Source organism: Peromyscus eremicus, chromosome 15 (assembly GCF_949786415.1).
Source record: "Peromyscus eremicus chromosome 15, PerEre_H2_v1, whole genome shotgun sequence".
Lineage (NCBI taxonomy): Eukaryota > Metazoa > Chordata > Mammalia > Rodentia > Cricetidae > Peromyscus > Peromyscus eremicus.
Window position 1 is genome coordinate 71039935 of NC_081431.1, and position 15867 is coordinate 71055801.

At 49.1% G+C, this 15867-nt stretch overlaps 1 protein-coding gene across 1 annotated transcript in view; it reads left to right on the forward strand.

Moving 5' to 3' along the window:
• Window positions 1–15092, forward strand: part of Marco (macrophage receptor with collagenous structure) — a 31970-nt gene extending 16878 nt beyond the window's left edge. The window contains exons 7-17 of the mRNA XM_059280202.1: window positions 154–198; window positions 595–702; window positions 2740–2838; window positions 2940–2975; window positions 3598–3696; window positions 3783–3845; window positions 10014–10058; window positions 11758–11856; window positions 12306–12350; window positions 13092–13268; window positions 14888–15092. Coding sequence (XP_059136185.1) covers window positions 154–198; window positions 595–702; window positions 2740–2838; window positions 2940–2975; window positions 3598–3696; window positions 3783–3845; window positions 10014–10058; window positions 11758–11856; window positions 12306–12350; window positions 13092–13268; window positions 14888–15018 — 947 coding nt within the window. The 3' untranslated portion in view covers window positions 15019–15092. The remainder of the gene's footprint in view (window positions 1–153; window positions 199–594; window positions 703–2739; window positions 2839–2939; window positions 2976–3597; window positions 3697–3782; window positions 3846–10013; window positions 10059–11757; window positions 11857–12305; window positions 12351–13091; window positions 13269–14887) is intronic.
• Window positions 15093–15867: the final 775 nt, after the last annotated feature.

Consider the following 15867-nt stretch of genomic DNA (forward strand, 5'->3'; position numbering starts at 1 on the left):
ACCTGCCTGGTACTCTGCCACATACGCTTGCTTGTCCATTTGTGTATAGAGTATACAGAGCTTATGCTGGGGTGCCTTTACCACTGCAGGGCCCCTAGGATGTCAGCTAACTAAAGAAACCACAGTGACTGAGTCCTTCTTTTCATCTCACAGGCCTCCAGGGACTTCCGGGTGCACCAGGGAAGCAAGGAGCAACTGGTAACTTGGACTTCCTCTCCTGGGACCAGCCATGCATTGCCATTTCCCATAGGGCCACTGCACCCATGTGACTTCCTCTCCTGGGGCCAGCCATGCATTGCCATTTCCCATAGGGCCACTGCACCCATGTGACTTCCTCTCCTGGGGCCAGCCATGCACTGCCGTTTCCCATAGGGCAGCTGTCTCCACATGCTCTCTCTACAGCCCTGCCCTGCCCTGCCCTCCTTTATGTCTCAAGTCTTCAAAGAGCTCACCATGACCATCAAAGAGACGAGCTAATGAATGTGTCCCCCAGGTTTTTCCCAGAGATCCCTTCCCTTCCCACTCTGTTCCGTCTCCAGGAGCCCATCCCCAGTGGGACAGTCGGAGCCTACCTCATTCCTGTTCTTGTCACAGGTGTCCCAGGACCTCAAGGAGAGAAGGGCAGGAAAGGTGACAAAGGTCTCACTGGCCCCAAGGGGGAACACGGCACCAAGGGTGACAAAGGGGACCTAGGCCTTCCAGGTAAGAGTCGTGTTGGGGTGTTGGCATTCATGGGAAAGCTGGAGGGGCGAGGAGCCTGTGTCTACGTGCTCCAGCTGAGAACAGGGCTCAAAAACTTCCTGTCCGGCTCTTTAAGAGAAGCCTCAACTGTACTCCAGTTCTTTCGAAAAGGAATTAATTGATTTCAATTGATTCATAATTATTTGTGTTTATGGGTGACAGTGTGATACGTATATTATACGCTGATTGACCCAAGATAGTTGGCTTCTCTGTGACCCATACATTTTTATTTCTGTGTGGTGAGAGCCTTCAAGATGCTTTTCATGGAACGGTTTGGACTCATAAGGCAAGGACACCCGAGTGTCTCCTGCTCCCTGGTGGTGTCTTTGTGCACATGGAACTCAGTACTTAATTAGCACTTGATGTCCCATCAGGAAACAGCCTTCTTTTTTTTATGCATGTGTGATGTATCGTGTTTATGCATGTGCACATGTTTGTACATGTGTTGCTACTGAGTGTCTTCCTCCATCACTTTGCACCTTCTTTCTTTTTTTTTGTCTTTTTGTTTTGTTTTTTATTGAAAATATATGTTTTCATGCAACACATTTTCATTATGGTTTGTTTCTTGAGATAGGATCTTTCACTGAACCTGGAGCTCACTCACAGTCCCAGGGATCTCTGGCTTTCTCCCCCCAAACTCTGGGATTACAAACATTTACCGCCATGCCTAGCTTTTTATATGGGTACTATGATTCAAACTCAGAACCTCAGGCTTATACAACAGGTACTTTACCCACAGAACTATCTCCCTGGTCCCAGGAAACATTCATTCTTTACGTCTAATCATCTAGCTCCCCTCCCAAGCCTTGAACTAGCCTTACTCAGACCCAGGGAGGCTGGCTCTTGCTCTAGCTATCTTCTTCAGAGTCCTTCACTGATTAATCAGGACCCCATTCTGACATCACTGGGAGGAAGTTGGTGTGCCCCTGAGTCCTCTCCAGGCCCTTGTCAAAATAATAGCATAGAAGGTTGGAGAGATGGCTCCCTTGGTGAGGTACTTGCTGTGCAAGTTCAAGGGTGTGAGCTTGATCCCAGAACCTATGTGGGAAAGCCAGGCACGGTAGCATATGCTTGTAATCCCAGTGCAGAGACAGGAGGATCCCTGGGACTAACTGACCAGCCTACCTGCTGAGTTCCAAGGCCAGTGAGAGACCCTGCCTCCAAAAAAAAAAAAAAAAAAAAAAAAAAAAAAAAAAAAAATCAAAGTAGATGACAGCTGAGGAACAATGCCCAAGGTCCTCTGGCTTCCAAACTCATGTCCGCGAGCACCACACATACATGTGCACCCACACACTTGAACATGCATACACAGGTACACACTTCACAAAACCAGTGCATTTCATTATTAGAGAATAGAGCTATAATTTTTTTTAGTAAAATTTCTGCCAGCCGGTCTAGTAGAGAGCAGAAAAGGTTGCTTTGAGGGTGACAGTCCTCTTTAAGACCTTCACCCCATGTTGGTCCCAGTAGGAACAGAGCTGGGTGTCCACACCCAGTCAACCACGTGACCTCAGTGGCTCTCAGAGCGGCCGGCACTGAGCAAGCCCATTGTGCAGCCCACCGCCTGGCTGACCTGCCCTTCAGGAAGGCGGCTGCCCTCAATTGATATGCACCAGATACCAAGGGAAAGGAGGGGGGAGAGACAGAGGACTCAGGAGAGGACTAGCTGAATGAGCTCCGAATGCTGATGACGAGTGGAAAATTTGAAATCTTGGGTGCCAGAGAAGCCCTTGTCTGTGCCGCAGGCGGGCACAGAAATCACTGCATTGTTTTTCTCTTTCCCAATGACCTTTGCTATTCTCAGCATCTGGGAGATGCTTTCTAGAACATTCCAGTTTCAATCTGAGAGGCTATGAAGGATAACCCCCAAAATGGAGAGAGTAAAATGAGCCCCCAAAGTACTGGGTGACCCCAGACTGTGATCCCTCTCTCTGGGGTGGGGGTTCTGACTGGGATCCCAGCAGCCCAACTGTCTCTGGTCTTTTTTGTTTGTTGCAGGAAGCAAAGGGGACATGGGCATGAAGGGAGACACAGGGGTCATGGGTCTCCCCGGAATACAGGGAGATAAAGGCGACCCTGGGAAACCAGGCCTACCAGGTAAGTGGTTGTACTGTAGGGGCTGCGGACCTGGAGGCCTTGCCCTTCTCTCTTGTAGCCCTTAGAGTGACAGCATCCTTAGGAGTCCTTGTCCATTGCAGGTTTGGCTGGGTCTCCTGGAGCCAAAGGTGATCAAGGTAGGAACTGTGGGCATCTGGGAAAAGTGGCTGTGGTCCCCAGAGAGAGTCAAATAGGGAAAGTTACCCATTGTCTTTCTCCCTCCCTTTCTTCCTCCTTCCCTCCCTGCCTTCCTTGCTTCCTTATTTTCTTTCTAACAGGGTCTCATGTAGCCCAAGCTAGCCTAAAACTTACTACTTACCTAAGGATAATTTGAACTTCTGACTCTCCGGCTCCCAAGTGCTGGGATCACAGGCGTGTACCACCATGCCAGGTTCTATCTCATCATAGCAATAGCCCAGAGAACTCCAAGGGGCTTAGAAACCTGACTGTTCCTAAAAGGAAGAGATCAGCAGGTAGAGCACAGACTCTAATGATAACCCTCTTCACATGTGTACCTCCTTGGCTGCTGAGGAGCAGAGCTCGGTGTTCCCACCCGAAGTCCTCAATCTGTCTACCATCTTAAATCCCACAGCTGTGGCGGAGGAGACCAAGTTTGTGGCATTGCTTCTCTCTCACCCATAGGGCAGTAGATGACTTCTCAAGACGGCGGCTGGATAGTGTTAGGAGATGTATGTCACAGAGGGTAGGGAGCCCTTGTGCCACTCACCCCTAGCCCCGCCTTCACCATTTACCTTCTAGGACCACCTGGAGCACCGGGTGCGCCAGGCCTTTCTGGTGCAGCAGGATCTTCAGGTGCCAAGGGTGAGCCAGGCCGCACTGGTCCTCCTGGGCCACAAGGTGAGGCCCTTTATCCCTGCACTGGGAGTGGTATTCCAACGTCTGTCCAGTCCAATCCTTATGCCCACGTGGTGTCTGTTGTCTAGGACCTCCAGGGATCCCCGGGAGTCCAGGGGCTACAGGTGTGAAGGGAAGCAAGGGAGACACAGGTGAGTGGGTGTGGAGAGGAGGGGAGTGGGGTTGCTGGATATTCTGGATGGACAGGAAGGAGGATCCCCCCCCCCCCCCGGGCATCTCACAAGGGGCAGAGATTTTCCTGTCCTCTGGCCTCAGATGCTCCTGATAAAGGAAAGTAGTTTCCTCCATTAAGTCTCCTTGAGCCCAAGGTCTCTGGATTGTTCTTTGCTGCCTATGTTTCCCAGAGAGCCTTGAATGCCACAACCAAACCTGCAGCATCACAGAAGGAAGCTGAAACCCTTTCCTAGCTGGGCTCACCTGTGGTGACATCAGCACCTAGGATTAGAACAGGGGGCAAAAACTTTTCCCTTGTGTTCTCTTCTGGGAACAGCTGGGAACACTGATCCAATCAGGGAACTCATGGAAGCTAGTTTACAAGCCTTTGTACAGCTTAGTTGAAGCTCTCCATACACAGTGGGTCTAGGAGTTTGTCCCGAAGTCTGGTCCCAAAGATCCTTTTTTCCAGATTCTGTCATGTAGACTAACACAGACATTCTATTCTGTCATGTAGACTAACACAGACATTCTATTCTGTCATGTAGACTAACACAGACATGCTATTCTGTCATGTAGACTAACACAGTTATTCTATTCTGTCATGTAGACTACAGACATTCTATTCTGTCATGTAGACTAACACAGACATTCTATTCTGTCATGTAGACTAACACAGACACTCTATTCTGTCATGTAGACTACAGACATTCTATTCTGTCATGTAGACTAACACAGTCATTCTATTCTGTCATGTAGACTACAGACATTCTATTCTGCCATGTAAACTAACATGAAGTCATTCTATTCTATTGTATATACTAACAGACTTAGTCTAGTCTATTGTACAGACTAACATAGAGTCTTTCTATTTTGTGGCTGGGTTGTAAACAACTTGCCAGTTTTGTCTGTCACATGGCCTCTCATCAGTATGGGCCACTTGCTAAGTCCCTGAGATAATCTGTCTGATCTCTGATGTCAGGCTTCTACATTATGCTCACCTAGTCTAGAACGTTCAGACCACTGCATTGGGCACAGTGGCAATGCTACGTCTGTGGGTGGATGCAGTAGACAGACTACAGACATGTTCCAAGTGCAGACTCTCTAAATGCCAGTTGGAAAGCCCTGTGCAGTCTTGAGAGTTCTGTGAGGATGGAGGACAGAGTAGTGAGACTAGGCTCCTGTCTCCAAGAGTGTCCAAGGACCCTTTGCCAGAGAATAAGGTTGAACAGGGTCAAACAATTTGGGTGTCCTTGACTTTGGCAGGGCTATGGACACACATAAAAGCTGGCCCATCCCAGTTTCTACTGGTCAAGTGGTTGGCTGACTCATTCATTCATTCACTAACTCATGCATCAGTACCTCCTAGCAAGACTTGGACTCTGAGTGAATGATCTTTGTGACTTTCCTGAAGGCAGTTAGGAGCCATGACCTCACCTGAATTTTTTTCTAGCCTTTGAGTCCCTCCAGGCCCAGACTCCCTCAGTATCTCTCACCAGGGTTGGGGAGACAGCTCAGTGCATAAAATGTTTGTCTAGCAAGCTCAAGGACCGAAATTCAATCCCCAGAACTCATGTCAAAATAAAACAAGCTTGGTGGTACTTGCTTCTAATCCCAGTTCTGTAGAGGTGGAGACAGGTGGATCCCTGGGGTTCACTGACCAGCCCACTTAGTCTACTCAGCAAGTTTCAGGATAGTGGGAGACACTGTCTCAAAAATCAAGGTAGGAAGCATCTGAGGAACAACAGTGATGTCTTTTGTCTGCCACATGCATACATGTGTGTACACACACAGGACCCCACACTAACTTTACACACAAGTACCCACATACATACATTCACCTGCACATATACAAGACCCCATGCCAATTTTATTACAGACATTTTAGTCTGTGGCTCATTGGTCTTCATGTGCCTGGTAAACATCTTCATGTGGTGTCTATATGTGTGTGTACATCCCATTTTTCACCCAGGTGGTAAATACCATCAGTCCAGTCTGATGGGTCACCCATTAAAGTGTGGCTCCTTAGGTAAAAAGATTGAGTTATATATTCAATTTACAATGTCTGATGATCACCACTTGGGTTGGCAGCTCACCCAAGGCTGAAGCTTGCTTTGGTGCAGCATCTGCTGGCTTATGTGAGCCTCCCACAGACTTCCCAGAATTCTGTGGGCTAATGAATGGCTGCATAGATTAGATTTGGTGATTTCTGGGATGGTTTTCCAGAGGGGTGGGTGGCAGATGTGATCCAGATGTCATCCTCATGTTTGAGGACAGCATCCTCTTTGTCAGGAGGTTGGTAATCCCCAAGATAGAGCTTCAGTGGCAATTATCCAGTTTTGATAGAGCATTCCAGGTTTCCAAAGCCATGACCTTCTAATTTTGTAAATAAAGCTATGAATCTCTCAAGCGAATATCTAGCTGATTCGGATGAAGACAGAGGAATGACATTGTCTTGGCTTGGCCTGAGTTTCACTATTATGGGTTAATGATAAGCAAGGAGAGGTCTGTTTGCTGAGCTTGGAACTTTACCCCCACACTCTTGATCTATCAACCCCCACATCTGAGTTTTATCTTCTGTGCCTAGCAGTCAAGAAGTGATGGGGCTGGGGAGATGGCTCAGTCGGTAAGGTCATGCCGCACCAACATGAGGACCTGAGTTCGGATCCCCATAATCCATGTAAAAGCCAGACTGGCATAGAGGCCACCTGTAATTCCAGCCCTCGGAAACAGAGGTCGAATCTCCAGGGCAGCCAGGCTAGCTCCACTAGCCTGGCTTGGTTCAGCCAGAGGCTCCCTTGATTAAGAGGAGAGTGATCAAGAGGAACACTGGACATGAACTGTGGGCATTCACATGGGCACTCCATGTACATATGTGCCCACATGTTGGTGCACATTATGCAGAGGCTCAGAGAGACTAAACTCCTCACTAAACACAGGCTGCTAGTGCCCAGTGGATCCAAGAGTCCATCCCAATGTCTGATCCCAAAGATATGCTTTCCTGACTTTGTTATATGGGGTAACAAAAATTGTAACCCAAGAGAAATCAAGTTGCCCTTGTTTAGGGCTGCCACATTAAGAGGGGCCCTGGACCATTGGGCCGCCACCCCAGTCCCACTTAATCAGCATCTCTGAATGGACCTGGTAAGATGTTTTTGTGTGAGTACTGTGTGTGTTTGTGTGTATGTGTGTGTGTGTGTGTGTGTGTGTGTGTGTGGTGTTCATGTAGATGGGTGCCCTTGTGAGCATGGGTGTGAATAGTGCTTATATGGATGTTGGTCCTAATGTGTGTATATGTGTGTGTGTGTGTGTGTGTGTGTGTGTGTGTGTGTGTGTAGTAGTAGGGGGTGTTCATGTAGATGGGTGCCCTTGTGAGCATGGATGTGAATAGTGCTTATATAGATGTTGGTCCTCGTGTGTGTGTGTGTGTGTGTGTGTGTGTGTGTGTGTGTGTGTGTGGTGTGTTCATGTATATGGGTGCCCTTGTGAGCATGGGTGTGAATAGTGCTTATATGGATGTTGGTCCTAATGTGTGTATATGTGTATGTGTATGTGTGTGTGTGTGTGTGTGTGTATGTGTAGTATGTGTGGGGTGTGTTCATATATATGGGTGCCCTTGTGAACATGGGTGTGAATAGTGCTTATATAGATGTTGGTCCTCGTGTGTGTGTGTGTGTGTGTGTGTGTGTGTGTGTGTGTAGAAGCCACCAGAGGAACTTGTCAGGTAACTTCCCATATCACGCCCAGACTTTTTTTTTTTTTTTATTGAGACAGAGTCTGTGATTGAGCCAGAAGCTTACTGTTTCAGCCAGACTGTCTGCTGGCAGACCAACTACCAGAATCTGCCATTTCCATTTCCCAACACAGGGTTACAGCCATGCACAGCCATGCACAGTCCATGCCTGGCTCTTACATGAGAGCTGGGGATTTGTACTCAGTTGTCATGCTTCCACAGGAATTGTTCTCATCCAGTGAACCATCTCCTAGCCCCTCACAAGCCACATACAGGGAATTCTGAGACACATTGAAGTTAGACAGTGATATCATTCAGGGGAGCCTGGAGAGGTCATTCAGACCAAGCTAAGTGACACTCCAGGAAAGGGCAAGCTTTGTTCACTGGTGGACAAAGACAGCTCAGGACACAGTGGGAGCTGGAGTCTGGGGAACTGCCAGATTGTACTGTTCACTCCTTTGTGACCTTGGATAGATCACCTTATGTCCCTGAGAGTCATCATCCTCTGTGAGGCCGGGAAACAGCAGGGACCCTCAGAGGAGCGAATGAGGAAGGAAGGCAGAGCTGGGCTGTGAGCTCTGTTGGTAAAGTTCTTGAGGACTTGAGTTGGATCCCCAAAACCCAGGTGAAAACACGCTGGGCTTGGTGGCACCCATTTGTAATCTCAACACGGAGAAGGCAGAGACAGGAGATTCCCTGGGGCCTAAAGCCCAGCCGGAATCAGGGGCCAAAGGCCAGCTGAACCAGGGACTCAAAGCCCAGCCTGAATCAGGGGCCCAAAGGCCAGCCGGAATCAGTGAGTTCTGGGCCAGTCAGGGACTTGTTACTGACCAACACTTCCCTCAGGAATCCCTTCAAGAGGCCTCCGAAGCCACTCCCCTGCTCCCCTTGCTGGCACTGTGTGAGGTCTGAAAATTCAAGGTGGGGTGGTCAGGAAGGAACTTCCCTCAGGCCACTGCAAGGAGGCGATGGCTCCACGTGGTTTCTGGTGATGCAGTGGGTGGATCTGTGGTAAGGCTGCCTTATGTCACAGGTGGGAGGCCTGTAAGGCACAGGTGGTTATTAATAGCAGTTGTATCATCCGCTCCTTCTCAATGGCCCACAGTAAGCTTGCACTCCCCCAGGTTTACAGAACTGCCTAGGGGAGCCCCACTGATTTGAAAGAAACCAGTATGGGCTCTTAGAGTGCTAAGGGAACAGAGTATGACCCACCATGGGAAGGCTTGAAGGGTGCTGGAGACAGTGGGTCTTCTGTGAAAGGCTAGTTCATAGAGGAATGAGTGAGAGGAGGGGAGGGAAGTAAAGAAGGGAAGGAGGGGCCAGTGAGATGGTTTATGGGTAGTTTCGTTGGCTGCCAAGCCAAACAATCTGAGTTTTATCCCAGGCCTCATATGGTGGAGAGAACTGACTCCTGAAAGTTGTCTACACACACACACACACACACACACACACACACACACGCACGCACACACACACACACACACACACACACGCACACACACACACACACACACACACACACACACACACTAAAAAAGGTGGGTAGAATAGATGGAAGAGCCGGAGAGAGGACCTCTCACTTTAACCTCAAAGGGAATAATCACCAATGGTTGCTATATTATTTTTTCATTTTCTGAACATTGAGACTCCTTTTCCGCTGTGGATCTTTACACCTCTTGGAGACACAGTGAGTAATCCAAGATTAGTTAATAGGTGCTGGCCTTGCACATAATGAGGACCTGATTTTGACCCCCCCAGAATCCACACTAAAAATTAGGCAGGCATGGGGTTGTACTCCTGTAAATAGAGCTGGGGGGTGTAGAAATAGAAGGCTCCCCCAGGCTCACTGGCCAACAAGCCTAAACTACTTTGAGTGTTCTAGGTCCCAGTGAGAGATCCTGTCTCAAAATACAAGATGGGACACTAAAGGTTGTCCCCCTGGCCTCCATATGCACAGACACAAACACACAAATTATGTTGACCCATCTACAATAGGTGATGACCTCCAAAAATCTGGGTGGCCACTCCACAGTCTTTGGAACCAAAATGTTCATTTACAAAATATTTCTGGTCTATCGTCTGCAAATCTCAAGAAAGATAAAACAGTAAGGACAAGGGTTGGCATCACAGTCAAATCAGGTCACTAGTGGGGAGGAAAGGCAGCCCAGGGCATCCGGAGTCTGTGTGCCTCAGACTTCCACACAGCATATCGCCACCTCAGCCAAGCACGCTGGTCTTCATGGTCTACATCCCGTCTCCCCTTCCGCCCCACTGTGAAGTTCAAAGCAATCAGGGAGAGCGGTGTACCCTTCTGTCTGCATTAATCAGACAAAGGTAGAGGCTGTCTAAGATTAAAAGTGTCTAATATCTAAGTTTTATTATCTTCTCCCCCTTCCCTGTGTTTCCATCTTAGGAATTCAAGGACAGAAAGGCACAAAAGGAGAATCAGGAGTCCCAGGTAAAGGGCTGGCTTTATTTTAATTTCTGAGATGGCTGGGGAGGCCTGCGTGTGTGGAAGTAAAAGCCTTATTGACTGAGAACACTGTGACATTACCCCTCAAAGTTGAGGCAGAGACTCTGAGGTTTGGCACCCAAGCCGCCATTCCTGCCCTGGAAGATCGGGGGAAATGGCCGGAACTCGGTATTCTAAAACGGTTAGGAAGTGAGGCAGAGCCCAGGGAGGGTGGGCAACGCATGTAGCCATGTCAGGCCATGCTGCCACCAAAGAACTGGGTGATCTCCTCTCCTCTTAGGGGTTAAGGCTTCCCCCATCCCTGCCTTGGTCTGTTTGCCCTTCTTGGCTCCCCAAGTCCCTCCTCCCCTCCTGCTGCTACTTCTCATTTGGATAGCACCATCATCTTCTTCATCACCATCACCATAATGCCTAAAGCAGTCTACTTTAGACACAAACAAGTCAATGGAGGATCACGGTATAGCCGCCATCACCCGGGTTCATGTTGTCTGTCACCAAACACACCAATGAGCAAAGATAAGAACTGAATCTCATTTTGTTTATTTGCTTATTTGTTTTGATTTGGGTTTTTTTGTTTGTTTCATTTTGTTTTTTGTTTGGTTGGTTTTGTTTTTTGTCTGTTTTTGTTTTGTTTGGTTTTGTTTTGTTCTTGAGATAGGGTCTCACTACGTAGCCCTGGCTGGACTAGAACTTGCTATGTAGAGCAGGTTAGCCTCAAGTCCACAGAGATCTGCCTCCCAACTGCTGTAACTGAATCTTTAAGCTGATTGAAGTTTACTCAGCCAGCCAGCAAGCTGGGAACGTAGGGAACATCGTCCTAAAGGACCTGCCCTCCTCACTCTGTCATGTCCAGCTGGCAAACTTTATAGAGCGTGGGAGGAATTGTGGCCAGTCCAAAGTTCAGTGCTGCCCCTCTAGCCAGGAGGTCAGCCTTGTCTCTGAGAACCATGGTACTGATGCCTCTTCCCATCATTACTCTGTGCAGCTAGGTGACCTGCTGAGCTGTTTACAGTGTGTTTGTGGGGATTCCTTTCTACAAGGATGCAAGTGTGCTCTTCTCATGTGTTGCCTAAAAGCCCACTAACCATCTGAACCATCATCTATCAGTGGGAGCTCAAGCAGGATGGGAAGCTGGAGAAGCAGGGTCCCAGGATCTCTTCTGCAGACAGCGCCCTCACATGGCCTGGAAGACTTCCTACCATGCCCATGTCCTCTTAACACCCCTTGCCTGAGGCTTAATCTCCCAACACAAGAACCTTAGTAGGGTGTGGCAAACCATGCCCACACCATAGCAAGCGCTACAACAGAACTCAGACAGACTTCTAGAGTGAGGTTTCTTCCATGTGAGCTACATAGTCTATTGCAGTCTTAATTTACTAATCAGATACGGGGACCTAGAAACATTCTAGCAAATTCTCACAGAAAGACTGAAACTTCCGCATAATTATGTCATCTTCTGAGGGCTCTACCAGCCATATCTTCCTGTGCATTCTCGATGGCATTAAGGTGGAAGACCAGATAACCAGAATAGCCCTCCGCTGGACCAAAGCCTTGGCTGCATTTCGCACAGCCCATTACTCGGGGATCTGATGGTCAAGGGTCACTCATCTATTAATCAGCAAGGCCCTTATATTCACCTGGGGAGCAGAGAGGGCCATCTATGGGGCTAACTATCTCTTCTCAGGCCTTGCAGGCAGAAAGGGAGACACTGGAAACCCTGGGCTGGTAGGCCCCAAAGGAGAACCTGGACGGCCCGGGCTGAAGGGAGATGCTGGCATGAAAGGTAGGTGCTGCCTTTGACAAGGACTTAAAGGTTAGGGGTCTTCAGAACTGAGGCTGGTTGCTGGAGGCATCTTTATTGAGCTGTCAATTTACGTGCTAGAAATTGTCCTGGACACGCACAACCAAGCTTCCCCAACAAGCACACGGCCTTCCTGCCTGTGCTTGGCCACCTCAGGCAGAACCACAACCATTCTGCCCCGAAGCCTTGTTGCACTAAATGTCTGTCCCTAACCCAACTCCCACCCTTTAGCTATATCTGAGGCCTGTGTCCTCTTACCCAACCATTGGTGTGCATGACACAGATAGTTGTTCCCAGAGTTGCCAGGTCACAGGCAGAGCTGGGGGAGGGTAACTGACCCCTCATCCCTCTCTGTGTGTTCTGATGTGGGAAAAAAGGGTGAGGGAGATCTTGGATCAAATTGTATGGGTTTTTTTTTTCCTTCATGACAGGGTCTCCCGGCCAGCCAGGACAAACGGGAGAAAAGGGTCAGAAAGGTAATTGGTGTTTTTATTGGCTTTTCCTTGTCTTTTAGAGTCGATTCAGAATTGCAAAATCTTGGAGAGGGGGTGCTTATCTTCCAGGGGCTTCTATATCTTTGGCCTGAACCTGTGTGTGGCCAGAGTTCCAGACACACCACTCCCTCCCTTCTTCCCCATCCTTTCTCCCTCCCCCTCCTCATTCCGATCCCCTTTCCTTCTTCTTCTTCTTCTTCTTCTTCTTCTTCTTCTTCTTCTTCTTCTTCTTCTTCTTCTTCTTCTCCTTCTCCTTCTCCTTCTCCTTCTCCTTCTCCTTCTCCTTCTCCTTCTCCCCTTCTCCTTCTCCCCTTCTCCTACTCTCCCATATCTCCCTCCCCCCTATGTTTCTCTCCACCCTCCCTCACTTCTTTCCTTCTTTTTTCTCATCTTCTCATTTCTCTCTCTTTCTATTCACCTCGTCTCTCCTTCTACAGTCTCCTTCTGTCCCATTTATCAACCTTTTTTTCCCCTTTCCACAACACATGGCAAGACATAGTCCCACAGAGGCATCTGCCCCTGTGACTTGTTACCTCTAGGCCAGAATGAAGGAGAGCTGTACCCCAGGAAGTGTTGGTGCTGAAGGGGTTCTTGCCAGCTCCGATGGCAAGATCCTGCAAGCAGGGTTCGTCCTCCTCCGAAGCTGTAGAACCTCTAAGAGCAGCAGAAAAATGCACCCCAATGTTAGCATTCACCTCACCTTACACACGTGTTCTTGTGCAGGCGAATCCTTCCTAATGGTCCGGATTGCGAGTGGCACCAATCGAGGCCGAGCTGAAGTTTACTATAACAATGTCTGGGGCACAATTTGTGATGATGGTTGGGATAATAACGACGCCACCGTCTTCTGCCGCATGCTCGGTTACTCCAGCGGTAAAGGTCTCTCCCGTTTCGGAGGTGGTAAGTGACTCTGCAGCCAGGGACTTTTTTTCCTAGACATGTCCAAGTGGCCCTGTGGTGAAGTGATGTAGTATGGCTGGGCTGAAGAAAACCATTGGTTCGAGGAACTGGGAAGTCCTGCAGTTTAGCAGTGCGTTGAGTAGCTGCAGCTCTGGGTTCTGGGTTTACCCCTTTCTGCTTGGCCACCTGTCTGAAGGACACTGTTGCATTCCCAGCAGGGACAGCAAAGGCTTTAAAGGGCTCTGGATACTGCCATGGGTCACTGTCTATCCAGACTTGGAGTCCAAATGCCATGTGGCCAGAATTGTTTATGGAATGGGGACAAGTGTGACTTTTAAAAGCTGAGGGAGAAGATGGAACCCTAGCAAAAGCAGATGTTCATTTCCACATCTGGAAACTCAAACCAATAGCTGCCAGAGGTCTTAGCCTTGAAGATAACCCCACCTCTGTGTGTGTACACATGTGTGCACATACACGTGCATGTGTCTTCATGTGGGTGAGCATGCATATGTGTGCACACGTGTGTGGAAGATAGAGGACGGCCTCAGATGTTTCTTGGTCCTTGTTTTCTTGAGACAAGGTCTCTCACAAGCCCACACCACCATGTCCTGTTTCTGTTTTTTGTTTGTTTGTTTTGTTTTGTTTTTGACATGGATTCTGGCTTGAGTGGCAGCACTGTACCCACTGAGCCCTGCCCAGCCCCTGTGAAGACCTTTTTAAAGAATACATGAGAAGTTAGGTATGGTAGCAAGCACCTGTTACTCCAACTCTTGCGGGGCAAAGACAGGGTGATGGAGAGTTCGAGGCCATTCTGGGGCTCTGGGCTACATAGCTGAGCTCTGTCTTAAACAAAACCAAAAGCAGAGAATGAGAAGAAAGAAAAATCATGGCAAGACTTACTATTCTCAATTTGGGGAAGCTGCCCTGGGGCACTCGGAATGAGTTTACACACCCCATACTCCCACCTCAGAAAAGACCCCAGCTGGACAGCAGGTCATAAGGCCGGATCCCCTTGTTCCTCTCCTCGGGTGTTTTCTGCTTTACCTCATCCCAAAGCACAGACCTTCTGCTCATGCAGAGGCCACTCTCTGCCTTATTCCTTTGAGACAAGGTCTCTCCCTGCACCCGGGGCTGGGCTGTCAGCCCTTTTATGTGAGTGCTGGAGATCCGTGTGTAGGTTCTCCCACTTTTACAACAAGCGCTCTGTACACACTGAGCCATCTCCCTAGTTTCATGCTTGCCTTTCAAGAAAGGTCTAGCTGGCCTCACAAACGATCTGGTTTCGATCCTATCAGAGGGAGGGGGGCTGGCAGAGGCAGGGCTGCCTTAGGCCCTGCAGAAATACAGATGTAACACGAGGGAGCTGAGCTGCTTGGGAGACAGTGGAAGGCCGTGTGCACACACAGTGTGTGGATTAAGTAGTAAATATTTGCATGAGGCTTTCACGATGTGGTCGAGGTGGGAGAAGAATCGGAGATACTGTAAGAGATATTAAAGATCCTTAGAGCCCCGGGCTCGACTGGCCTCTCACCCTGGCTGGGAGCTCCTGAGAACTGGCAAACCATCCTGACCTCTCACCTAACACCCTTCCTTTCTCTCTCCTGCTTCCTCTGTCTCAGGCTCTGGGAATATCTGGCTGGATGATGTAAGTTGCCTGGGGACAGAGAGCAGTTTGTGGAGCTGCAGGAAGAACACCTGGGGTTCTCACAACTGCAACCATGACGAAGATGCTGGCGTGGAATGCCGCTGACTTGGGCAGAGGTCACCGCTGTGGCCCCAGCTGTCTTCAGACTCCGCCCACATGGAGATCTGTGGGCTCCCTAACTCTGTTGGGGGGATTAATAAAGCTCAACTGGGGATCTGCTGTGTCTGAGTGTCACTGATCTAGTACCCCTGTTATTTATAGCTATGCCCACTCAAACTGCACACGCTAGGCTCCCGGACATGCCCTTGACTCATAAGCTGAGGGGAGATGAGGCTGAAGCATGTGAAAGTTACTGTGGCCATATTTCGTCTTCACCACCCCTTCAGCCAGCCCCTCATTGCCAGTCAGAGCTCCCTCGCTCCGTCACCAGCACATGGCCTTGTCTTTGGCTATCTGCTGCCTAGGGGTTAGCTTGCAGATCGTGCCAGGTCACAGGATACATGTGAACTATCCATTTTCATCTGAGGGCTGCTCTGAGCTCCAGAACCATGAGGACCTTGTCAGCACCCCCCACCCCACCCCACCCCCAGAGTAGAAATTCTGAAAACACTTACTGAAGGCTAGGGAGATGGCTCAGTGGATAAAAGCACTTACTGTGCTAGTGTGCGGGCCTGAGTGTGAAACCCCAGAACTCACTTTTAAAAACCATTAGGGAACTGGAGGGATGGCTTGCACAGTGATCAAAAGCACTTACTGCTCTTACAGGAGACCCAAGCTCTATGCCTAGCACCCAAGATTAGGGGGTTCATGTAGCTAGAGTTTTCCTGCCTGGCCCACAGTCAGGGCAAATCTCTCTCACCCGCCAGTCCCACAGCTTCTCAGACCCGACCAAGTAAACACAGAGACTTATATTGGTTACAAACTGTATGGCCGTGGCAGGCTTCTTGCTAACTG